This window comes from Palaemon carinicauda, chromosome 29, assembly GCF_036898095.1.
Source record: "Palaemon carinicauda isolate YSFRI2023 chromosome 29, ASM3689809v2, whole genome shotgun sequence".
NCBI classification, from domain to species: domain Eukaryota; kingdom Metazoa; phylum Arthropoda; class Malacostraca; order Decapoda; family Palaemonidae; genus Palaemon; species Palaemon carinicauda.
In genome coordinates, this window is record NC_090753.1 from 96,723,797 (window position 1) to 96,750,505 (window position 26,709).

At 35.2% G+C, this 26,709-nt stretch overlaps 2 protein-coding genes across 2 annotated transcripts in view; both read left to right on the plus strand.

Annotated features, from left to right (window-relative positions):
* Positions 1-26,709, plus strand: part of LOC137622382 (COMM domain-containing protein 4) — a 140,544-nt gene that overhangs the window by 59,171 nt on the left and 54,664 nt on the right. The window lies entirely within an intron of this gene.
* Positions 3,616-4,311, plus strand: LOC137622740 (uncharacterized). The gene has a single exon (XM_068353333.1). The coding sequence runs from the start codon at positions 3,616-3,618 to the stop codon at positions 4,309-4,311; it is 696 nt and encodes a 231-aa protein (XP_068209434.1).

A 26,709-nucleotide genomic window follows, 5' to 3' on the forward strand; every position in this document is an offset into this window, starting at 1 on the left:
ATCCAGAGTTCCACCTCAAAACAAGCCGCCCAACGAAAGAAAAATCATCAAACGACGACAAGAGGAAGAAATCCTTACACCGACCACCAGCGCGCCCCTCCGTTCAAAAACAAGAGGAACCCTCCGATGCCCGAAAAGATACGAAGATTGATCATCAGCCCTCTACGCCGCCCGATGTCTTGCGGGGGGGGGGAGTACTTGCAAGGACACCAATCCCTTCGTCGTCCAGAAAATCGACAAACTACTTATCTATTTGAATTCTCTTTTCGCCACACTGTGGTTTTCCATGTATATATATTCCGCTCTACCAGAGCTACATTTTGACATATGTATCATCTCATTACATGTTTCTGTTAACTCATAATTCGTATATTTGTAAGTGTAAGAAAACACATATATTTTGGCGGGCACTTCAATCTGATTTGGCGCCAGCGCCATCCTACCTTTCCGTCCGCACCTTGTAATATACTCCCGTGCACATTCGAATAAAGTATCAGTTGATCTTAGTGACGCTTGTCTCACTGTCCTTAGAGCCAATTAATAATGAGACATGAAAATGAAGAAGTTTGTAAAGTTCAGCTAGGGTTAGAAATGAAATGACTGAAACAGTAAATGAATATGAATGTAAAGGGGAATAATTATACTTGAAAAAAAAGAGACTACCAAAAGTAGAGAAAAAATAATTTAAAGTACAAGAAGTTGGGAAGTGTTGAGACATTAACAGATAAGAACATTGGTATTACAGGTTAGAATACAGATACAAGAGGCGGTAGTATTACCTACGGCCTACTTTGTCTGCAAATATAGATACTTGAATTGTTATTAGAGGAAACAATAAATGAAAGAGTTCGAGGGACCTTGGTATAAGATCATTATTGGGATGTCTGGTGAAGATTTAATGTGTTATAAACGAGAAAAATGAGAGAAGTAAAGTATCTTTGGTATAAGATCATCAAAGGGGGGCCTGAATAAGACTTCAGGTGTTATAAAAGACAAAAGAGTTAGAGGTCTTTGGTAAAGGATCTTTATAGAGATGTCTGAACAAGACTTGAAGTGTTATAAAAGATAAAAGGGTTAGAGGGACTTTGGTAAAGGATCATCAATTAGAGGGACTTTGGTAAGGGATCATCAAAGGGATGTCTGAACAAGACTTGATGTGTTATTAAAAAAATAAAAGAGTTAGAAGTACTTTGGTAAGGGATCAACAAAGGAATGTCTGAACAAGACTTGATGTGTTATAAAAAAATGAGAGTTAAAGGGACTTTGGTAAAGGATCATAAAAGGGGTGCTGGAATAAGACTTGATGTATTATAAAAGATAAAAGTGTTAGAAGGACTTTGATAAAGGATCATCAAAGGGGTGCCTGAACAAGACTTGATGTGTTATAAAAATAAAAGAGTTGGAGGGATTTTGATAAAGGATCATCAAAGGGGTGCCTGAACAAGACTTGATGTGTTACAAAGAATAAAAGAATTAGAGGGACTTTGGTAAAGGATCATCAAAATGGTGCTTGAACAAGACTTGATGTGTTATAAAAAAAAAAAAAAGTTAGAAGGACTTTGGCAAAGGAACATCAAAGGGGTGCCTGAACAAGACTTGGTGTGTTATAAAAAATAATAAAAAGTTAGAGGAACTTTGGCAAAGGAACATCAAAGGGGTGCCTGAACAAGACTTGGTGTTTTATAAATAATAATAATAAGTTAGAGGGACTATGGTAAATGATCATCAAAGGGGTGCCTGAACAAGACTTGATGTGTTATATATAAAAGAGTTAGAGGGACTTTAGTAAAGGATCATCAAAGAGGTGCCTGAACAAGACTTGAAGTGCTATATAAGAAATAAATGAAAGAGATAGATGAAATTTTGTTAGAGGTCATTAAAAACTGCGGTATCTGATGAAAACTTCTTGGGAGTGTTATGAAAGAAAACGACAAAGGAAAGAGTTACAGGGATTTGGGTTTAGGATCATTAAAGGGGTGTCTGAAAAAAGACTTGTGGTGTTATCAAAGAAAACAATTATCTCCCTCGGAAAGTTTTCGGCACTGGTTTATCCAAAAACCTCCATCAAACCTATGCACGGATGCTGTGGATGGCCACGGATAGAGCATCCGCCAAGATCTACGAGGAATCCGTACTGCTTCTGTGTTATCCCCATCAGCAGCCAAATTTTAAAAGTGATTGCATATCCCAGCAGATTGGCCAATCTCTTCTTTGAGGACACTCCAAAATTAAACCATTGTTCTCTAGTCTTGGGTAGTGCCATAGCCTCTGTACCATGGTCTACCAATGTCTTGGGTTAGAGTTCTCTTGCTTGGAGGTACAATTGGACACACTACTCCATCTTATTTATTTTCCTCTTGTTTTGTTAAAGTTTTTTTTATAGTTTATATATGAAATATTTATTTTAATGTTTCTGTTCTTAAAATATTCTATTTTTCCTTGTTTCCTTTCCTCACTGGGCCATTTTCCCTGTTGAAGCCTCTGGGCTTAAAGCATCCTGCTTTTCCAACAAGGGTTGTAGCTTGGCAAGCAATAATAATAATAATAATAATAATAATAATAATAATAATAATAATAATACGCCGCCATCTGTACTCTCTCTGCACTGCCTCCACCATGATCCATACTCTATCCGCAGTATCCGTACTCTCTCAGCCGAGGAGTATGTTGACACTATGAAAATATGTGCATATCTACGTCTTTCTAGCTCCGTGTTCTTCTTTTCTTCTCTTCTGCTCTTGCAGACTTTCCAGGTGCAAGGTAGCTTGTAAACATCACTTCATGTCCATACTCTCTACGGAGCCATCCGCAGGTATATAGGTACGATAGGGTTCAAGGTTGTCTTTGATACAGAAGTGCAAAATCATTTGGAAAAAAGTTTGTGTTTAGTCAAGGTTTTGCTGTTCAATGACAGAAATTTTGGGAATTCTGTGGTAGTCATTTAAGGGTTGAAATTTTTAGTTGACAGAAATTGTTTCAATATACATTATAGGAAGCTCGAAATCAACCGGGTTGCTTTAAAAAGTTATTTTACCATATACTGTTGAAAATTGCGTTGGTCAAGTTGCTGGTTTATTTATGTCTTGAGAATTTATATCTTTTTACTCTGCAGGAATTCCATGGTCATGTGATAGAACCACTGGGGTAATTCATCACTGAGGTGCAACTTTGAGAAAATTATGAAGTTGCACTGTGAAGTAATGATTGAAAATGGAAGACGGAATGGGAGTTAGGTAGATAGTTATAAAGTGGATGAAGCTTTGGGAACAAGGGGACTTTGTAATGACTCTATGGAGACTATGGTAACAACTACGGTGCAAGAGGAAGTGCACTGGAGTCATTACTAGCCTACGCGGTCCCTTAAACTTACTCGAAGTCCCTTCCCGCTTCTGTCAGGCAAGTTTAAACTCACTGCATAGTAGAGCCATAACAACAATTTCCCTTCTCACGGGAAGTAAAACTTAAGAGTGTTTCAATATCCTGTTATTCTGCCTATGAATAAACATCTCGACTGACAGGAAGTGCGCCCCGAATAGAAGATAAACAGTTATATTGATAGTTCGTGTCTCTGTTTAGGGTGGCTTGGATCTGGCTCGTCTTTGGTGAAATACCCAAATGGAGATAAAGAAGAGGACATGGACTTATTTCACAGTATTATACGCCTTCCTATCTTTCAAATCAGTGCAATGTTTAGCACTTTCTGTAAAGACTCCCGCGACCCAAATGAGTGAGAATGAAACGCAAACAAAACGAGTTAAAGTGAGAGACAATACTCGGTGCGAGGCTGACGTTGTGGTCCCGCCCGGGGAAACGAAGGAAATCGCCAGCGGGGTGGAGAGGGCTACACTTTACCTGTTTCCAGGAGACCCTTTCGAGTCCATACATATAGTGGCGACGTTTAACAAGGACGTCCTGGAACCCAAAAGGCTGACAGCGAGTGATTTATGTCTCAACAATAGGACAGCGAAGTGGCACAAAATATCCATAGAGGTTATCAGCAGGGGACAAGATACTAAGGCATTGAGGATCTCGGCGAACTGTGCAATGCCAGCAGAAGAAGAACTAGCACACAAAACAAAAATTTACTCGTACAAGAATTTCCACATTCTGGCCGAAGGGTCTTCCTTCTGGAGGAATTCGTCCTGGCCTTCAGATTGTCCTAATTTCGAATTAGAAACGAGTTCCAGGTCTACTAGGGTCATCAAGATTTTGATAGTGGTTTTTTTAACGATCATTATCGGCGTTGTTAATGGTGTCCTGATTCTCATTGTGGCGAGAAGAAGGAGGATTGGGGAACTGGATGGATGGTGAGTCGCAGAGTCAATTTCAGTATTAATATGTGATTTCTTCATAAAGCCAATGTTTTTATATTGAACAGAATGACATAAATCTATCTTTATAGTTTATGTATGAAAGGTCGATTCAAATGTTGTTATTGTTCTTAGAATATTTTATATTAATTGTTCATTACTTCTCTTGTAGTTTATTTCCTCATTTACTTTTCTTAACTGGGCTATATTTCCCTGTTGGAACCCTTGGGCTTATAGCATCTTAATTTTCCAACTAGGGTTGTGGCTTAGGTGTTAACAACAACAACAATAATAATAACAACAACAACAACAACAACAACAACAACAACAACAACAACAACAACAACAACAACAACAATAATAATAATAATAATAATAATAATAATAATAATGACAACAACAACAACAACAATAACAATAATAATAATAATAATAATAATAATAATAATATATTTTCTTGTCTAGTTCTTCCCTATATATTTAAAAAAGATTCACATTGAATTAAACTATTTCGGGAAACTGAATAAAATTCTACAACTGATATCTCCTGTTGCTCAAGGTGGAATACCATATGGAAGTCAATGTTTTCATCTTTTAGTTAGTAAGCATTAATACTGTACATATTATCATTATTATTATTATTATTATTATTATTATTATTATTATTATTATTATTATTGTTGTTGTTGTTGTTGTTGTTGTTATTATTAACTAAGCTACAACCCTAGATGGAAAAGCAGGATGCTATAAGTCCAGGGGCTCCAACAGGGAAAAAAAAACCCAGTGAGGAAAGGAAATAAGGAAATAAATAAACTGTAAGAGAAGTAATGAACATCTAAAATAATATATTCTAAGAGCAGCAATAACATTAAAATAGATTTTTCATATATAAACTATAAAGAGAGACGTGTGTCAGCCTTCTCAAAAAAAAAAAAAAAAAAAAAAGATTCATTGTAAGTTTGTGCTTTTGACGTTCCAGTTCAAACTACATTGTTAGGAAAAAAAAAACATGATTTTAATGGAAAATTCCCGTAAAAATATACTGTTCTCTCAGCCGTATTTCAGGAAAATACAGGCAGCCGTAATTATACCTCACTTTGTTATTATCTTTCACGGGTTGGCGACCGTAATATCAATCCTTTACGTCAATATATCCGTTTTTTGAAAATCCTGGAATAAATATTACCGGGAATTTGCAGTTTTTAAAATTCTTAACAGTGTAGTGGAGCTGATGTTATAATGTTTAGTATCAGAATTAAATAAAGATAATTTTCGTATGCCTGGTTTTATAATATCTATGTAAGAACTTTCTTTAATGATTAATTAATGGAGAAAATGTTAATTATAGTTTCATATCTGTGTTTCAGGTTCCGTTGACTTCAATAGGAACAGTGTGAGGATGGTCATTCAATTTGGCTATAATGGAATTTCAAGCAAGATTTTTCTTTCTTATATGAGAGAGAGAGAGAGAGAGAGAGAGGGAGAGAGAGATTTGAAATGAAGCTGACGTACATCATGCTATTAAAAATGTCTCTCTTACTATCACACTAATGAACACACAATTAGCCAAATAATAACCTGAATTATTATTGGTTTATTAACAAATACAATATGTATAACTTGAGCTTGTAAATTAGACAGATGTTTAGATATTCAAGATTAGAACTATGATTGATTAGTTGTTTAGACACCGCAAGGAAATACTAAAAATGTGTGGGCCTATCTGCTTAGGCATACGGAAGATCCTTAGAGTGAACAGATGTTTATTATTATCATTATTATTATTATTATTATTATCATTATTATTATTATTATTATTATTATTATTGTTATTAATATCAGGTGACTATTGTGAACGTATCATTATTTCTCTAGTTTTGTCCTGTGTATTTTTATTCTCATTAATAAAAAATATTTAAAATAATCAATGTAGTATTTCAATTTCCTCTTAAAAAGTATTAATGTTCTTTACTATTATTATTATAATTCTTCTTCTTATGACCATTATTTCATTATTCCAACAATTCCAATTCTCACCATTCCCGTATTCCCAGATTATCCATTCACATATTCCCAGAAATGCTCTCGGCTTCTATTTGCCTTTTTTCACTTTTCACAAAACATGAAAGAAGCAATTTTCTTGGAATTTATAAGAAAGATACAAAGAGTTTCTTTTCTTTCTTTGTGTCATTCTTTTTATAATTTTCAAAATTAAAAGGGAAACTTAGCGGTCGACAGGTAGGTCTATACTTATATTAATTATTCTTGAGAATTTGATGGTGGTTTTATGGGAATGTATGTATGTATGTATGTATGTATATACACACACACACACACACATATATATATATATATATATATATATATATATATATGCGCGTGTGTATATGTATACACACATACACACACACACACACACACACATATATATATATATATATATATATATATATATATATATATATAGTATAATGTTAGGGTAAGGAATTATTCTATTTTATATATATATATGTGTGTGTATATATATATATATATATACATATATATATATATATATATATATATATATGTACAGTATATATGCTGTGTATATATATATGTATATTTACATATATATGTGTATATGTATATATACTGTATATATATATATATATATATATATATATATATATATATACATATATATATATATATATATATATATATATATATATATATACAGATATATATATATATATATATATATATATATATATATATATATATATATATCTGTATATATACATATATATAAAGTTTAGGGGTATGGCTTACGGTATGTCTGATCATTTTTTGGTGGAAGGAAAATTAGTTGTAGCAAAAGAGTGGGGGAATAGAGTAGGTGAATGTAAAAGGGAGTTAGTGAGGGTTGAAGAGCTAATAAAACCGGGGGTAAAAAGTAAATATCAGGAAAGGTTGAAAATGACATATGACAAAGTTAAAGTAAGAGAAACTGGCAATTTAGAGGAGGAGTGGAAGTTAGTAAAAGAAAATTTTGTTGGGATTACAAGTGATGTGTGTGGCAAGAAGGTTGTTGGAGGCAGCATGAGGAAGGGCAGTGAATGGTGGAATGAAAGAGTGAAGGTAAAAGTGGAAGAGAAAAATAGGGCTTTTGAAGAATGGCTGCAGAGTAATAGTGTAGAGAAGTATGAAAAATATAAAGAGAAAAAGGTGGAAGTAAAGTGCAAGGTACGTGAGGCAAAGAGGGCAGCTGACCTGAGGTGGGGTCAGGGATTGGGTCATTCATATGAAGAGAATAAGAAGTTTTGGAAAGAAGTGAAGAGAGTAAGGAAGGCTGGCTCAAGAATTGAAGAGACAGTGAAAGATGGAAATGGGAGGTTGTTAAAAGGAGAGGAGGCAAGGAAAAGATGGGCGGAATATTTTGAAAGTTTACTGAATGTTGAGGATAATAGAGAGGCAGATATAATTGCTGTTGCAGGTGTTGGGGTGCCAGTGATGGGAGATGAGAATGAGGGAGAGATTACAATAGATGAAGTGAGGAGAGCACTAGATGAAACGAGAGTAGGAAAAGCGTCTGGTATGGATGGTGTGAGAGCTGAGATGTTGAAGGAAGGGGGTGTGACTGTACTTGAATGGTTGGTGAGATTGTTTAATATGTGTTTTGTGTTGTCAATGGTACCAGTAGATTGGGTTTGTGCATGTATTGTACCACTATATAAGGGTAAGGGAGATGTGCATGAGTGTTGTAATTCAAGAGGTATTAGTTTATTAAGCGTAGTTGGAAAAGTGTATGGTAGAGTAATGATTAATAGGATCAAGGATAAAACAGAGAATGCAATCTTAGAAATACAGGGTGGTTTTAGAAGAGGTAGGGGTTGTATGAATCTGATTTTTACAGTAAGGCAGATATGCGAGAAATATTTAGCAAAAGGTAAGGAGGTGTATGTTGCGTTTATGGATCTGGAGAAAGCGTATGATAGAGTTGATAGGGAAGCAATGTGGAATGTGATGAGGTTATATGGAGTTGGTGGAAAGTTGTTGCAAACAGTGAAAAGTTTCTACAAAGGTAGTAAAGCATGTGTTAGAATAGGAAATGAAGTGAGCGATTGGTTTCCTGTGAGAGTGGGGCTGAGAAGGGATGTGTGATGTCACCGTGGTTGTTTAACTTGTATGTTGATGGAGTGGTGAGAGAGGTGAATGCTCGAGTGCTTGGACGAGGATTAAAACTGGTAGACGAGAATGACCATGAATGGGAGATAAATCAATTGTTGTTTGCGGATGATACTGTACTGGTTGCAGACACAGAAGAGAAGCTTGGCCGATTAGTGACAGAATTTGGAAGAGTGTGTGAGAGAAGGAAGTTGAGAGTTAATGTGGGTAAGAGTAAGGTTATGAGATGTACGAGAAGGGAAGGTGGTGCAAGGTTGAATGTCATGTTGAATGGAGAGTTACTTGAGGAAGTGGATCAGTTTAAGTACTTGGGGTCTGTTGTTGCAGCAAATAGTGGAGTGGAAGCAGATGTATGTCAGAGAGTGAATGAAGGTTGCAAAGTGTTGGGCGCAGTTACGGGAGTAGTAAAAAATAGAGGGTTGGGCATGAATGTAAAAAGAGTTCTATATGAAAAAGTGATTGTACCAACTGTGATGTATGGATCGGAGTTGTGGGGAATGAAAGTGATGGAGAGACAGAAATTGAATGTGTTTGAGATGAAGTGTCTAAGGAGTATGGCTGGTGTATCTCGAGTAGATAGGGTTAGGAACGAAGTGGTGAGAGTGAGAACGGGTGTAAGAAATGAGTTAGAAGCTAGAGTGGATATGAATGTGTTGAGGTGGTTTGGCCATGTTGAGAGAATGGAAAATAGCTGTCTGCTAAAGAAGGTGATGAATGCAAGAGTTGATGGGAGAAGTACAAGAGGAAGGCCAAGGTTTGGGTGGATAGATGGAGTGAAGAAAGCTCTGGATGATAGGAGGATAGATGTGAGAGAGGCAAGAGAGCGTGCTAGAAATAGGAATGAATGGCGAGCGATTGTGACGCAGTTCCGGTAGGCCCTGCTGCTGCCTCCGATGCCTTAGATGACCGCGGAGGTAGCAGCAGTAGGGGATTCAGCATTATGAAGATTCATCTGTGGTGGATAATGTGGGAAGGTGGGCTGTGGCACCCTAGCAGTAACAGCTGAACTCGGTTCAGTCCCTTGTTAGGCTGGAGGAACGTAGAGAGTAGAGGTCCCCTTTTTTGTTTGTTTCTTTTGTTGATATCGGCTACCCCCCAAAATTGGGGGAAGTGCCTTTGGTATATGTATGTATGTATGTATGTATAAAGTAAAATAATTCCTTACTCTAACATTGAAATACATGTTATTAAAAACCTTCAATTCGAGAAATTACTTATGAATCATAATTCTTATGAAGAATTAGGTACTAAATTTATGCAGTTTGATATCTTTTCCGAAGTAAAAGATAGAAAAGTCAATTTTCGGCAAAAAAAGTGGGGGATCGGGTATAGCTCCCCGTCCTTCCCCCTTTCTCCTGCGCCCAAAGAATAATAACAACAACAACTACAACAACAAGAACAACAACAATAATAATAATGATAAAAATAATAAAGATAATAATAATAATGATAATACTTTTTAGCTCCCCAGTCCTCCCCCCTTACTCCAATGCCCAAATAATAATAATGATAATAATAATAATGATAATAATAATAACAACAACAACAACAATAACAATAACAACAACAACAACAACAACAACAACAACAACAACAACAATAATAATAATAATAATAATAATAATAATAATTACAATAATAACAATAATAATAATAATAATAATAGTAATAATTTTGATAATTTTAATGATAAAAATAATTTTAATAATAATAATTGTTTTCAATCGCAAAAAAACAAAATACTGATTGAATCCAGATCTCCGTCCAAGAGATCGAGAGAATTAATTTATTGAATGATAATGTCACAATATAATTACAGTTTCAGATCAAACATACATACAAAGATTTGTAGATGAAAACTTCAGTAAAATAGATAAAAACTTCAGAAAATATATAAAAACTTCAGAAAAATAGATCAAAACTTCAGAAAAATAGATCAAAACTTCAACACAATAGATCAATACTTCTGAAAAATAGATCAAAACTTCAGAAAAATAGATCAAAACTTCAACACAATAGATCAATACTTCTGAAAAATAGATCAAAACTTCAGAAAAATAGATCAAAACTTCAGAACAATAGATCAAAACTTCAGAAAAATAGCTCAAACTTCGGAAAAATAGGTCAAAACTTCAGAAAATTAAGTAAAAAATTCAGACAAATAAATCAAAACTTCAGAACAATAGATCAAAACTTTAGAATAATAGATAAAAAATTCACAAAATTGATCAAAACTTCAGAACAATAGATCAATACTTCTGAAAAATAGATCAAAACTTCAAAACAATAGATCAAAACTTCTGAACAATAGATCAAAAGTTCAGAAAAATAGATCAAAACTTCAGAAAAATAGATCAAAACCAGAAAAATAGATCAAAACTTCAGAAAAATAGATCAAAACTTCAGAACAATAGATCAAAACTTCAGAATAATAGATAAAAACTTCAGAAAAATACATCAAAACTTCAGAAATATAGATAAAACTTCAGAAAAATAGTTCATAACTTCTGAACAATAGATCAAAACTTCATAAAAATAGTTGAAAACTTCAGAAAAAATAAATCAAAACTTCTGAACAATAGATCGAAACTTCAGAAAAATAGATAAAAACTTCATACAAATAGATCAAAACTTCTGAATAATATAAAAAATTCAGAAAAATATATCAAAACTTCAGAAAAATAGATCAAAACTTCAGAAAAATAGATCAAAACTTCAGAAAAATAGATCAAAACTTCTGAAAAATAGATCAACACTTCGGAAAAATAGATAAAAACTTCAGAACAATAGATCAAAACTTCAGAAAAATAGATCAAAACTTCAGAAAAAATAGATCAAAACTTCAGAACAATAGATCAAAACTTCAAAAGAATAGATAAAGACTTCAGAAAAATAGATCAAAACTTCAGAATATAGATAAAAACTACTGAAAAATAGATTAAAACTTCAAAAAAATAGATAAAAACTTCTGAGAAATAGATAAAAACTTCAGAAAAATAGATCAAAACTTCTGAAAAATAGATCAAAACTTCTGAAAAATAGATCAAAACTTCAGAAAAATAGATCAAAACTTCTGAACAATAGATCAAAACTTCAGAAAAATAGATAAAAACTTCAGAAAAAATAGATAAAAAATTCTGAACAATATATCAAAACTTCAGAATATAGATAAAAACTTCTGAAAAATAGATAAAAACTTCAGAACAATAGATCAATACTGCAGAAAAATAGATAAAAAACTTCAGAACAATAAATCAAAACTTCAGAACAATAAATCAAAACTTCAGAAAAATAGATCAAAACTTCAGAACAATAGATCAAAACTTCAGAATATAGATAAAAACTTCTGAAAAATAGATTAAAACTTCAAAAAAATAGATAAAAACTTCTGAGAAATAGATAAAAACTTCAGAAAAATAGATCAACACTTCAGAAAAATAGATAAAAACTTCTGAAAAATAGATCAAAACTTCAGAAAAATAGAAAAAAACTTCAGAAAAATAGATCAAAACTTCTGAACAATAGATCAAAACTTCAGAAAAATAGATCAAAACTTAAGAAAAATAGACCAAACCTTTAGAAAATAAGATAAAAACTTCTGAAAAATAGATCAAAACTTCAGAAAAATAGATAAAAACTTCTGAAAAATAGATCAAAACTTCTGAAAAATAGATCAAAACTTCAGAAAAATAGATCAAAACTTCTGAAAAATAGATCAAAACTTCTGAAAAATAGATCAAAACTTAAGAAAAATAGATCAAAACTTCTGAAAAATAGATCAAAACTTCAGAAAAATAGATCAAAACTACTGAAAAATAGATCAAAACTTCTGAAAAATAGATCAAAACTTAAGAAAAATAGATAAAAACGTCTGAACAATAGATCAAAACGTCAGAAAAATAGATCAAAACTTCAGAACAATAGATCAAAACTTTAGAATAATAGATCAAAACTTCTGAACAATAGATCAAAACGTCAGAAAAATAAATCAAAACTTCAGAACAATAGATCAAAACTTCAGAACAATAGATCAAAACTTCAGAACAATAGATCAAAACTTCAGAACAATAGATCAAAACTTTAGAATAATAGACCAAACTTCTGAACAATAGATCAAAATGTCAGAAAAATAAATCAAAACTTCAGAACAATAGATAAAAAATTCAGAACAATAGATCAAAACTTCGGAAAAATAGACCAAAACTTCAGAAAAATAGATAAAAAAAATTCAGAAAAATAGATAAAAACTTCGGAAAAATAGATCTAAACTTCAGATAATAACTAAAAAATTCAGAAAATAGATCAAGACTTCAGAACAATAGATCAAAACGTCAGAAAAATAAATCAAAACTTCAGAAGAATAGATCAAAACTTTAGAACAATACATCAAAACTTCAGAAAAATAGATAAAACTTCAGAAAAATAGATCAAAACTTCTGAACAATAGATCAGAACTTCAGAAAAATAGATGAAAACTTCAGAAAAAATAAATCAAAACTTCTGAACAATAGATCGAAACTTCAGAAAAATAGATAAAAACTTCATACAAATAGATCAAAACTTCTGAATAATATAAAAAATTCAGAAAAATATATCAAAACTTCTGAATAATATAAAAAATTCAGAAAAATATATCAAAACTTCAAAAGAATTGATAAAAACTTCAGAAAAATAGATCAAAATTCAGAAAAATTGATCAAAACTTCTGAAAAATAGATCAAAACTTCTGAAAAATAGATCAAAACTTCAGAAAAATAGATCAAAACTTCTGAAAAATAGATAAAAACTTCGGAAAAATAGATAAAAACTTCAGAACAATAGATCAAAACTTCAGAAAAATAGATCAAAACTTCAGAAAAAATAGATCGAAACTTCAGAATAGATCAATACTGCAGAAAAATAGATCAAAACTTCAGAAAAATAGATCAAAACTTCAGAACAATAGATCAAAACTTCAAAAGAATAGATAAAAACTTCAGAAAAATAGATCAAAACTTCAGAAAATAGATAAAAAATTCAGAAAAATAGATCAAAACTTCTGAACAATAGATCAAAACTTCAGAAAAATAGATAAAAACTTCAGAAAATATAGATAAAAAATTCTGAACAATAGATCAAAACTTCAGAATATAGATAAAAATTCAGAAAAATAGATAAAAACTTCAGAACAATAGATCAAAACGTCAGAAAAATAAATCAAAACTTCAGAACAATAGATCAAAACTTCAGAAAAATAGATAAAAACTTCAGAACAATAAATCAAAACTTCAGAACAATAAATCAAAACTTCAGAAAATTAGATCAAAACTTCAGAAAAATAGATCAAAACTTCAGAATATAGATAAAAACTTCTGAAAAATAGATAAAAACTTCAAAAAAATAGATAAAAACTTCTGAGAAATAGATAAAAACTTCAGAAAAATAGATCAACACTTCAGAAAAATAGATAAAAACTTCTGAAAAATAGATCAAAACTTCAGAAAAATAGAAAAAAACTTCAGAAAAATAGATCAAAACTTCTGAACAATAGATCAAAACTTCAGAAAAATAGATCAAAACTTAAGAAAAATAGACCAAACCTTCAGAAAAAAAGATAAAAACTTCTGAAAAATAGATCAAAACTTCAGAAAAATAGATCAAAACTTCAGAAAAATAGATCAAAACTTCTGAACAATAGATCAAAACTTCAGAAAAACAGATCAAAACTTCAGAACAATAGATAAAAACTTCTGAAAAATAGATCAATAGTTCAGAAAAATAGATCAAAACTTCTGAAAAATAGATCAAAACTACTGAAAAATAGATCAAAACTTAAGAAAAATAGATAAAAACGTCTGAAAAATAGATCAAAACTTCAGAAAAATAGATCAAAACTTCAGAAAAATAGATCAAAACTTCAGAACAATAGATCAAAACTTTAGAATAATAGATCAAAACTTCAGAACAATAGATCAAAACTTTAGAATAATAGATCAAAACTTCAGAACAATAGATCAAAACTTCAGAACAATAGATCAAAACTTCAGAATAATAGACCAAACTTCTGAACAATAGATCAAAATGTCAGAAAAATAAATCAAAACTTCAGAACAATAGATCAAAACTTCAGAAAAATAGATCAAAACTTCAGAAAAATAGATCAAAACTTCAGAATATAGATAAAAACTTCTGAAAAATAGATAAAAACTTCAAAAAAATATATAAAAACTTCTGAGAAATAGATAAAAACTTCAGAAAAATAGATCAACACTTCAGAAAAATAGATAAAAACTTCTGAAAAATAGATCAACACTTCAGAAAAATAGAAAAAAACTTCAGAAAATAGATCAAAACTTCTGAACAATAGATCAAAACTTCAGAAAAATAGATCAAAACTTAAGAAAAATAGACCAAACCTTCAGAAAAAAAGATAAAAACTTCTGAAAAATAGATCAAAACTTCAGAAAAATAGATAAAAACTTCTGAAAAATAGATCAAAACTTCTGAACAATAGATCAAAACTTCAGAAAAATAGATCAAAACTTCAGAAAAATAGATAAAAACTTCTGAAAAATAGATCAATAGTTCAGAAAAATAGATCAAAACTTCTGAAAAATAGATCAAAACTTCAGAAAAATAGATCAAAACTTCAGATCAATAGATCAAAACTTTAGAATAATAGACCAAACTTCTGAACAATAGATCAAAATGTCAGAAAAATAAATCAAAACTTCAGAACAATAGATCAAAACTTTAGAATAATAGATCAAAACTTCTGAACAATAGATCAAAATGTCAGAAAAATAAATCAAAACTTCAGAACAATAGATCAAAACTTCTGAACAATAGATCAAAACTTCAGAACAATAGATCAAAACTTCAGAAAAATAGATCAAAACTTCAGAACAATAGATCAAAACTTTAGAATAATAGACCAAACTTCTGAACAATAGATCAAAATGTCAGAAAAATAAATCAAAACTTCAGAACAATAGATCAAAACTTTAGAATAATAGATCAAAACTTCTGAACAATAGATCAAAACTTCAGAACAATAGATCAAAACTTCAGAAAAATAGATCAAAACTTCAGAACAATAGATCAAAACTTTAGAATAATAGACCAAACTTCTGAACAATAGATCAAAATGTCAGAAAAATAAATCAAAACTTCAGAACAATAGATCAAAACTTTAGAATAATAGATCAAAACTTCTGAACAATAGATCAAAACTTCAGAACAATAGATCAAAACTTCAGAAAAATAGATCAAAACTTCAGAACAATAGATCAAAACTTTAGAATAATAGACCAAACTTCTGAACAATAGATCAAAATGTCAGAAAAATAAATCAAAACTTCAGAACAATAGATCAAAACTTCAGAACAATAGATAAAAAATTCAGAACAATAGATCAAAACTTCGGAAAAATAGACCAAAACTTCAGAAAAATAGATAAAAAAAATTCAGAAAAATAGATCAAAAGTTCAGAAAAATAGATAAAAACTTCGGAAAAATAGATCAAAACTTCAGATAATAACTAAAAAATTCAGAAAATAGATCAAGACTTCAGAACAATAGATCAAAACGCCAGAAAAATAAATCAAAACTTCAGAACAATAGATCAAAACTTTAGAATAATAGATAAAAAATTCAGAAAAATATATCAAAACTTCAAAACAATAGATCAAACTTTAGAAAAATAGGTAAAAAATTCAGAAAAATATATCAAAACTTCAGAAAAATAAATCAAAACTTCAGAACAATAGATCAAAACTTCAGAAAAATAGATCAAAACTTCAGATAATAAATCAAAACTTCAGAACAATAGATCAAAACTTTAGAATAATAGATCAAAACTTCAGAAAAATAAATCAAAACTTCAGAACAATAGATCAAAACTTCAGAAAAATAGATCAAAACTTCAGATAATAAATCAAAACTTCAGAACAATAGATCAAAACTTTAGAATAATAGATCAAAACTTCAGAAAAATAAATCAAAACTTCAGAACAATAAATCAAAACTTTAGAATAATAGATCAAAACTTCAGAAAAATAAATCAAAACTTCAGAACAATAAATCAAAACTTTAGAATAATAGATCAAAACTTCAGAAAAATAAATCAAAACTTCAGAACAATAAATCAAAACTTTAGAATAATAGATCAAAAATTCAGAAAAATATATCAAAACTTCAGAACAAACCAATCACCGGTATTTGTAAGACAAGACATTTGACCCTTCATGGGACGGGATCACATCCCATTAGCCAGTAGGGCCACCAGAAATGAGGTCTTATGTCCAGGTGTTTTTGATTGACTTTCAGATAGTTATAATAATAATAATAATAATAATAATAATAATAATAATAATAATAATAATAATAATAATAATAATAATCTTTATTTCAGCAGAATACTTACAATATATTTATAATGATGCAAGTTTATATCATCATTATTATTATTATTATTATTATTATTATTATTATTATTATTATCATCCAGTCTAATATTTGAATTATGTAATGTAAAACATGGTTGGCTCTCAAGTATTCTGATTATAATAGGATTAATGATTATAATTATAACACAAAAATTCCCAACCAGGAGAATGTATGAATCCGATTAGAGCTTCCCCATTGGCTACTTGGTTAGCCTTACTCTCCCATCTGGCCAATCAGAGAGTACCTCCGTAGGCTGTGGGCGGGGTCAAAGGTACGTACCACCGACCGTGAAAACATTCGAAGCGTGCCCGGGGCAAAGGTCAGAGCGAGCGAATCTCGCCTCTATAGGCGGTCAATAAGGACGAGAATGGCTTGACTGCGTGGAGCCCCGCTGTTAGGACATGACGCTAATTGGCTAACAACAAAGGAAAGGTGTCAGAGCGTGAAATTATAATTGTAGGTCTCAGGGTACTTAGCGGTTTGAGCTGTCATCGCTTGCTCGAGAGGAAAATTGATGACTTGGCCCAGGGACCTGTCGCGGAAAGCGGTGAGGAAACTCAATAGATTTGTGTGAGATTTTGTAGTAGTGATAAGAATAGTATGTTTCTATTTCCGGTCGGGACTACATCTAAATAAACAAGGACGTACTTAGGAAACACAAAGGCAAGAGATTGAACTGGTTATTATTATTATTATTATTATTATTATTACTAGCTAAGCTACAACCCTAGTTGGAAAAGCAAGATGCTATAAGCCCAAGGGCTCCAACAGGGAAAAATAGCCCAGTGTGGAAAGGAAATAAGGAAATAAATGAATATATAAGAAGCAATGAAAATTAAAATAAAATATTTCAAAAACATTAACAACATTAAAACAGATATTTGATTTATAAACTATAAAAGGACTTATGTCAGCCCGTTCAACATAAAAAGCATTTGCTGCAACTTTGAACTTTTGAAGTTCTACCGATTCAACTACCCGATTAGGAAGATCATTCCACAACTTGGTCACAGCTGGAATAAAACTAATCACAACATTGCTAATAGTCGTTTCTAGTCCACTGCAGGACAGAGACCTCAGATTTGTCTTGTTCATGTCTGGGGTTTGGGCATTTTCATCACCACGCTGGCCACTGCGGATTGGTGATGGTGGGAGATTTTTTTCTACTTTCGTTTTTGGAAGATGGTAAAAAATGTTGGACGAAGGAATTCATGGATTTATTTGCAAGTGAAGGAATCTCTGCCAAAGGGAACTATGAGGTAAGGAGGAGATTAGGAGTTATATGGCATCCTGACATCTAAGGTCATTGACGTTGGAAAGAGAGAGAGAGAGAGAGAGAGAGAGAGAGAGAGAGAGAGAGAGAGAGAGAGAGTAGACTATGGTAATTTGATAGTAATTAGGCAGTTTATTTTTAATAATAATAACAACGATAACAATAATAAAAACATTAATAATAATAATAATAATAATAATAATAATAATGATAATAATAATAATAAAACAATAATAATATTAACAACAACAGCAATAACAACAACAACAACAACAAAAACAATAATAATAATAATAATAATAATTTCCTTACATCACCACCACTCCCTCCAATTATAAAAAAAAAAAAAAAAAAAAAAAAAAAAAAATAGAAAAATCATCAACAACAGAAGTAATTGAAACGAAAAGAAAACGCAGAATTGAAACGGGAAAACACCTGAGTTTTCCCGGAGGGAAACATGAGATACAAATTGAAGAAAGGAAACTGACACGTTTATCACCTTCCGTTAGTTCTTGAATTCAGATAATTATTTCTACAAAGTATTTAACCTTAGTTAACTATTGCCTTATGCTTTCATAGTAGGTTGGCCAGGGCACCAGCCACCCGTTGAGATACTACCCCTAGAAAGTAATTATTGGGTCCTTTGACTGGCCAGACAGTACTACATTGGATCCCTCTCTCTCTGGTTACGGCTCATTGTCTTTTCCTACACACACACTGAATAGTCTGGCCTATTCTTACCACATTTTCCTCTGTCCTCATACACCTGTCAACACTAATACCAAACAATTTGTCTTCATTCAAGAGGTTAACTATTGCACTGTAGTTGTTCAGTGGCTACTTTCCTCTTGGTGGAAGTGGAAGAGACTACTTAGATGTGGTAGGCAGCTCTTCTAGGAATAGGACACTCCAAAATCAAACCATTGTTCTCTAGTCTTGGGTAGTACCGTAGCCTCTGTACCATGGTCTTTCACTGTCTTGGATTAGAGTTCTCTTCTTGGGGGTACACACGGGCACACTATTCTGTCTTATTTCTCTACTCCTTGTTTTTTTAAGTTTTTATATTTTATATGTGAAGGACCTAATTTAGTATTGTCACTGTCCTTGAAATATTTTATTTTGATTGTTTATTCTTCTCTTGTAGTTTATTCATTTCATTATTTCCTTTCCTCACTGGGCTATTTTTCCCGGTTGGAGCCCTTGGGCTTATAGCATCTTCATTTTCCAACTAGGGTTATAGTCTAGCTTGTAATAATAATAATAATAATAATAATAATAATAATAATAATAATAATAATGACGTTATTCATCTGAAATAATAACGAATTTCTAATTTATCAATATATGAACAATTACTTGATCCCACTCCAATTAAAAAGGATAATTAAAATAGATGAAAGTTGCAACCAGGGAGTTTAACCCGAATGTAATTACAAAAATGGTATTAAAGAATAGAACAACAACAACAACAACAACAACAACCACACTAGAATTAAATGAATTTTTCACCCGAATGTTATTACAAAAGTGGTATTAAAGAAGAGTACAACAACAACAACAACAACAACAACCACAAAGGAGTGAAAAGACTCTTTCACCCGAATGTAATTACAATAGTGGCATTAAAGAACAGACAATAAAACAACAACAACACAGAAAGGAAAATATTTTCCCCAGAATACACTTACAAGATTAGCATCAAAGAAAATACAATAACAACAAAAACAACAACAACAACAAAGGAGTGGCTAGATGAGTTCCCATTTCATTCATCTTTGATGTTATCAGAGAGGGTGGAATTGTTACAGGCTTTCTCACTCTAATCTCATTCTAAGTGATGGAATTGAAAGTGAGAATCTGTTAGAGATTTCATTGAAGAAAGTTACATAACAGAAACTTGAACCTTTAGACGCAAGTTTAGATGCCATCCCCACCTTCTCTCTCTCTCTCTCTCTCTCTCTCTCTCTCTCTCTCTCTCTCTCTCTAACTTCAAAGAGACTTTATACAACTGGTGAATGCTAGCTGCTATGTACCGTCGGCTGCTATGTACCGACTACTACGTACCACTTGTTTGGCTTATATGTACCATTGTTGGGCTGCTATGTACTGGCTCTCATGTACCACTACTTTGGCTTGTAAGTACCAAACAAGGCTACTATGTACCAGATACCAAGTACGGAAATAAGAACACACAAGGAGATAAAACACAAAACCATAAACATTGCATATTGTTAATACAATGTTTGTTGTCGTGTGATAAAACACAAAACCATAAATATTGCATATTGTTAATACAATGTTTGTTGTCGTGTGATAAAACACAAAACCATAAACATTGCATATTGTTAATACAATGTTTGTTGTCATATTTCATCCAAACAACACAACCATCAACAAAAAACCATACAATAATAATAAACATATTAAAATTGCATACAATAATTGAAAGTTGTCAAGCAATAGAATTCAGCATGCTACATTGTTGATACATTCTTATTCATCTACATGATCCATCAGTTCGGCACAGTGGTTTAGAAAGTCTGATGTTGATATGAATTTGTTCTCATATTTCATTCAGAGGTCATCAAGGGCAATTTGCTTTTCGACAGCATGCTTCCTTTGGTATCTGTGAATTTTCTTTTGTTTAACTAGTTTTGCATTGATGGGAATTCTACTGGCGTCATCATGGAGAATACTAATTAAGAAGTACATGTTAATTGAATTGGTTTTTGCTACTCTGTTAATCGCATGGTGCCACCCTTCTACATCGTTGTTAGTCTGAACAGGGCGTTTGTAACAGCTCCTAGAATGTGGAGGATGCATCTCATTCCTAATCCATATTTTATCATAATAAGTAATGAGATCTTTTAATCGTTGATCAGGAAGTGGATGGCTAGTGATATGGCGAAAAGCTGGCTCTATATGTGATGGAGGGTTGCCAGTCACTACAGCCCTCAACCAGTATGGCCCCAGTCACTTCGACCTGTGACGGGCCGAGAGAGGGTTATGAACTCAAAGGCAGGATGCAATCAACTGAGTTGTTTATTAAGGAACACTCTCCTTTATATACAAAACCTCAAGGCAACAGGACATAACATGTTCGAGAGACAGACAATATTACAGAGCAAAACCGGAGACATGATCATTCAGGTTCTTTTTAGTGCGAGGGAAGAGCGCAGATACAAGCATAATATATACAAAATAATTATGTACAATTGTGTGACACACGGTTGGTACATGGCTCCCCCCCTAAAAATGACATACTGTACATGTTAAATAGGGCGCCCTGATCTAGAGAGGCGAACTGTAGGCAGGTCATCTGGCAGAAGATAAGCAGGTTTTAGACGATCATTGGAGACCCAGTCTTCTTTGCCCCGAATGTTTAGTAGGAATGCTTTCGGACTGCGTCGGATCACAAGGAAAGGGCCCGTGTAAGGGGGCAATAGTGGTGGCTTGCTAGTGTCGTTGCGCAGGAAGACGTGCGTTGCAGAGTGCAAGTCCGTTGGTATGTGATGCTTCGCTGGGGGCTTGTAAGTCTGGCGGCACGGAGTAAATTTTCCCACGACGTGACGTATGCGCTGGAGATCGTCGGAGGAGGTTGTAGAAGGAAAAAATTCGGCAGGGACGACCAACGGGTCGCCATACACCATTTCAGCTACCGAGACGTCGAGGGCGTCTTTAGGAGTGGTCCTTAGTCCCAGGAGGACCCAGGGAAGCTGAGTAAACCAGTTGCAATCCTTGCAGCGGGACATCAAAGCTGCTTTGAGGGTGCGATGAAAACGTTCAACCATTCCATTGGCAGCGGGGTTGTAGGCCGTTGTCTGATGTAAGGTGATGCCCAGGAGATTCGCTAATAACGTCCACAATTGAGAGGTGAAAGTGGTTCCCCTGTCAGAAGTAATATGCTCAGGGATACTGAATCTTGAAATCCATCCAGAGAGTAAGGCAGATGTACATGAGGCGGACGTTGCAGTTTCCATGGGAATGGCTTCAGGCCAACGAGTGGAGCGGTCGATGACAGTAAACAGGTAACGATGTCCTTGTGATGTGGGTAGGGGGCCTACAACGTCGACGTGAATGTGTGCGAAACGATGCTGAGGTTGAGGAAAGGTGCCCACTCCTGAATCCGTGTGTCGATGTACTTTGGAAGTTTGGCAAGAAGTACAGGCGCGGACTCAATCCTTAGCATCCTTAGAAATGCCGTGCCAAATGAACTTTGCCTTCAGCAGCTGTGCAGTAGAACGGCACGAGGGATGTGAAAGGCCGTGAATGAAATCAAACACTTGTCGGCGCATGGGAGCAGGAATCCAAGGTCGCGGTCTACCAGTACTGACGTCACAGAGGAGGGTGGTGTTGGAATCTTCGAGGGGAAAGTCTTCCCAACGGAGGGACGTGCAGGATGTCCTACAAGCTGGATACTCTGGATCCTGTCGCTGAGCTTCAGCCAGGGCGTTGTAATCCAATCCCAGTTGAACGGCAGCCAACGTGTTTCTTGACAGGGCATCGGCAACGGGATTCATTTTCCCAGGGACGTATTGGAGGGTGCAATACTATTCAGCCACAGCGGAGAGATGTCGGCGTTGATGGGCGGACCAGGCGTCAGACTGTCGAGTGAAGGCGTGCACCAGAGGCATGTGGTCCGTGCGAATGACGAAGGGTGTACCTTCTAAGAAATGGCGAAAGTGACGGACAGCCAAGTGCACCGCCAGCAATTCTCGATCGAAGGTAGAATAACCCGATTCTGCCTTGGACAGTTTTCTGCTGAAGAAGGTCAATGGGCGGGGCGAGCCTTTGACCACCTGCTCGAGTACTGCACCAATAGCGACGTCGCTGGCATCGGTGGAGAGAAGGAGAGGGGCGTGTGGGATAGGAAAAGTGAGAGCCGCAGCAGTTGATAGGGCCTTCTTTGCATTGCAGAAGGCTGCTTCTTGAAGGGGACTCCACATCAGGTCCATTGGCTTGTCCTTGAGGGAGGCATAGAGGGGAACAAGAGTGGCGGCAATGGCTGGCAGAAAACGGTGATAATAGTTGATCATGCCCAAGAATTCCTGCAGAGCTTTGACGGTCGAGGGCGCGGGGAAGTTCTGAACGGCTGCTACCTTCTCAGGGAGGGGATGGACTCCTTCAGGAGTGATACGGTGCCCTAAGAACAACACTTCGTTGGCGCCAAAGGTACACTTGTCGTACCGGACTACAAGGCCGTTTTGTTGCAGGCGGTCGAGCACGATGCGCAGGTGACGGAGGTGTTCCTCTTTTGAGGAGGAGAACACAAGTATGTCGTCCACATAACATACACAGAAAGGGAGGTCCCCTAAGACGCCATCCATGAGACGTTGAAACGTTGCCCCAGCATTACGAAGGCCAAAACAGGAGTAATTGAAGGTGTATGTACCAAAAGGAGTGGTGATGGCGGTCTTGGGGATGTCTTCTGGGTTCATAGGCACCTGATAATACCCCTTCAGGAGGTCGAGCGTAGAGAAAACCTTCGCTTTGTGCAGGTAGGAGGTCACGTCGGCAATGTTTGGGAGGGGGTAGTGATCCGGTTCTGTTTGCATGTTCAGGCGCCTGTAATCCCCGCACGGACGGAGGGAGCCGTCTTTCTTCAGAACGATGTGTAAGGGTGACGACCATGGGCTGGAGGCCTTTTGGCAAAGGCCCATTTCCTCCATTTCGGCGAACGTCTGTTTGGCGGCTGCCAATCGTTCCGTTGCCAGACGTCAGAATTTTGCGAAGACTGGGGGTCCCGTCGTCTTGATATGGTGATAAATACCGTGCTTGGCAGGAACCGTGGGCGTTTGGCGAAGTTCTGGACGGAAAACTTCCGGGTACGACGTGAGGAGGTGGGCGTAGGCATCCATGGGTGCGCTGATGTGGAGAGCGAGGTTAGAGGGGGCGGGTTGAAAAGGTGTCGACAAGTACGAGTCTGCGTTGACCAATCGTCGGTGGGCGACATCGACCAGAAGGTGGAAATGAGAGAGGAAATCCGCACCGAGGATTGGCATTGTGATGTCAGCAACGAGAAACTTCCAATTGAATTTACCGTTTCCAAACGATAATGTGAGGTTCTCGTAACCGTAGGTGGGTATCGCAGATCCGTTGGCAGCTACCAAGCGGACGTCGGCAGATGTAGACAGACTACGTCGTGCCTTGAAGAGTTTCCTTGGCAAAAGAGAACGACAAGCACCCGTGTCTACAAAAATCGCACGCCCGTTCCTGCATCCTGTAAAAAGAAAAGATTAGAAACATGGGAGGCCACCGCCACAAGCGATGGCCTACTTACACGTTTTTTGGCCACTGACAATCCTTGGCACATTTCTTCGCGGTTGCCCCGAATCTGAAGTGGTAGTAGCAAAACTGCGGCGGATGGGAGGTAGTAAGTGGCTGTAGAAGTCGTTCGTTGGGGCGCGAGCGATTGGTGCGTGGTGGGCGGCTTTGTCGCCGCTTCGGCACGTCACGGGGTAGGCGTTTATGTCCTACGGCATTCATGTCAGCTTCGGTTGACGTTGAATAGGCATCCTCATCGTCAGGGGTGGAGGCGTTGATGGAGGTCTTGAAGTGGCTGTCTATAAGGGCGTCGGCTTTGGTCATCAAGTCCTTTATGGGTAAACTATCAACATCGGGTATGGCAGCGCGTACAGGTTCGGGTAAACGGCGTATCCAAAGGGCACGAAGTAGGTTCACCTCACGAGGAGAGCCGTCTGCGGCAGGTTGAAGGCGAGCGATACTGGACATCTCCCTGAGGGCAAACGAAGCCCTTTGGTCCCCCAACGGTTGTTGCGAGAGCTGAAAAAGCTTTGCTATAAGAGCGGCTGGCGACGACGAGTACTGCTGCAGAAGGTATATTTTGAGGGCGTCATACGCTATTGGGGTGTCTCCTTGTTCACAAAGCCAGTCGGATATTTCTGGGAAGGTGTCCTCGGGTATCGCCGCGAGAACATAATCCGCTTTGGTGGTTGAGTGAGTCACGCCCCTGATACGAAACTGGACTTCTGCGGGCTGAAACCAAGCAAACGCCTCTCCGCTGGCAAACGATGAAAGTTTGAATGGAGCGGCCGCAGCACCAACTGCCGTAGAGTCCGTCATAGTACCAACGATGAAGGGGCGAGGGGGTGGGGGTGGAAGGCGGTGGGAGCGAGTCGACTTCCGGGGTCACCAATGTGACGGGCCGAGAGAGGGTTGTGAACTCAAAGGCAGGATGCAATCAACTGAGTTGTTTATTAAGGAACACTCTCCTTTATATACAAAACCTCAAGGCAACAGGACATAACATGTTCGAGAGACAGACAATATTACAGAGCAAAACCGGAGACATGATCATTCAGGTTCTTTTTAGTGCGAGGGAAGAGTGCAGATACAAGCATAATATATACAAAATAATTATGTACAATTGTGTGACACACGGTTGGTACAGACCTCTGACCCTAGTCACTTCGGGCAACTCGGACCAACCACCCTAGTCAATAAGGCCGTCATTGGAAAGAGTATTTTTTAATGAAAATTGTTATTCATTGGTGACCTTGCATTAATACAAAATAAAAGAATATATATATATATATATATATATATATATATATATATATATATATATATATATATATATATATATATATATATATATATATATATATATATATATATATATATATATAAGTATGGCAGCGCCATTAACTGCTGAATGAATTGTCTTACAGCGAGTTGATTAATATAGGCATTTTGTACACCTAGTGTTTTTACTCTTCGGTACACTGCTTGGGCCCAGTGAAACCAGCAGCCATGAATGAAAGCCTCGGGAAGGCACACTCGCACTGCCGACCATAGTGCTTTCTTAAAATCCACAACCTCACAAACTGATGTTGGTGTTAACTCAGTGATTTTTCTTAGGGCAGCTACGTAGTCCTTGTTCTTTCTTCTTGACATTAGGACAAAGCACAATGGAACCTGTTTCAAAATTTCCTCCTTCTTTATAAAACTGTGGACACTTAAAAGTTGAACAAAAGGGGTACGAACAAGTTTAAAAGGTACTTTTGTGTTAATACTATTTGAGGTACATAGCAGCCATGCATGGTACATAGCAACCAGATACATAGCAGCCATGCATGGTACATAGCAGCCAGGGATGGTACATAGAAGCTGGTGGTACATAACAGCCAACGGTACATAGACGCCAAGTTTTCAGTAAGGGATATCTTTGTATAAAGGAGTCGTCCATGGCCTTAGATCTATCTGTGGTGTAAATTTCGTCAAAATCCGTCGAGTAGTTTTGACTTTATCTTTAAAATGGCAAAAACAAATTGAAATCCGTATCCGGATAATTTCCAATATTTAATGGGATCATCCATGACCTAAGATCTATCTGTGGTGAAAATTTCGTTAAAATCCGACGAGTAGTTTAGACGTAATCCTGTCCACAGACACACAGACAAATCCTGTCCACAGACACAAACAAATAAATAATAATAATAATAATAATAATAATAATAATAATAATAATAATAATAAATAAATAAATAAATAATTAAAGGCGATATT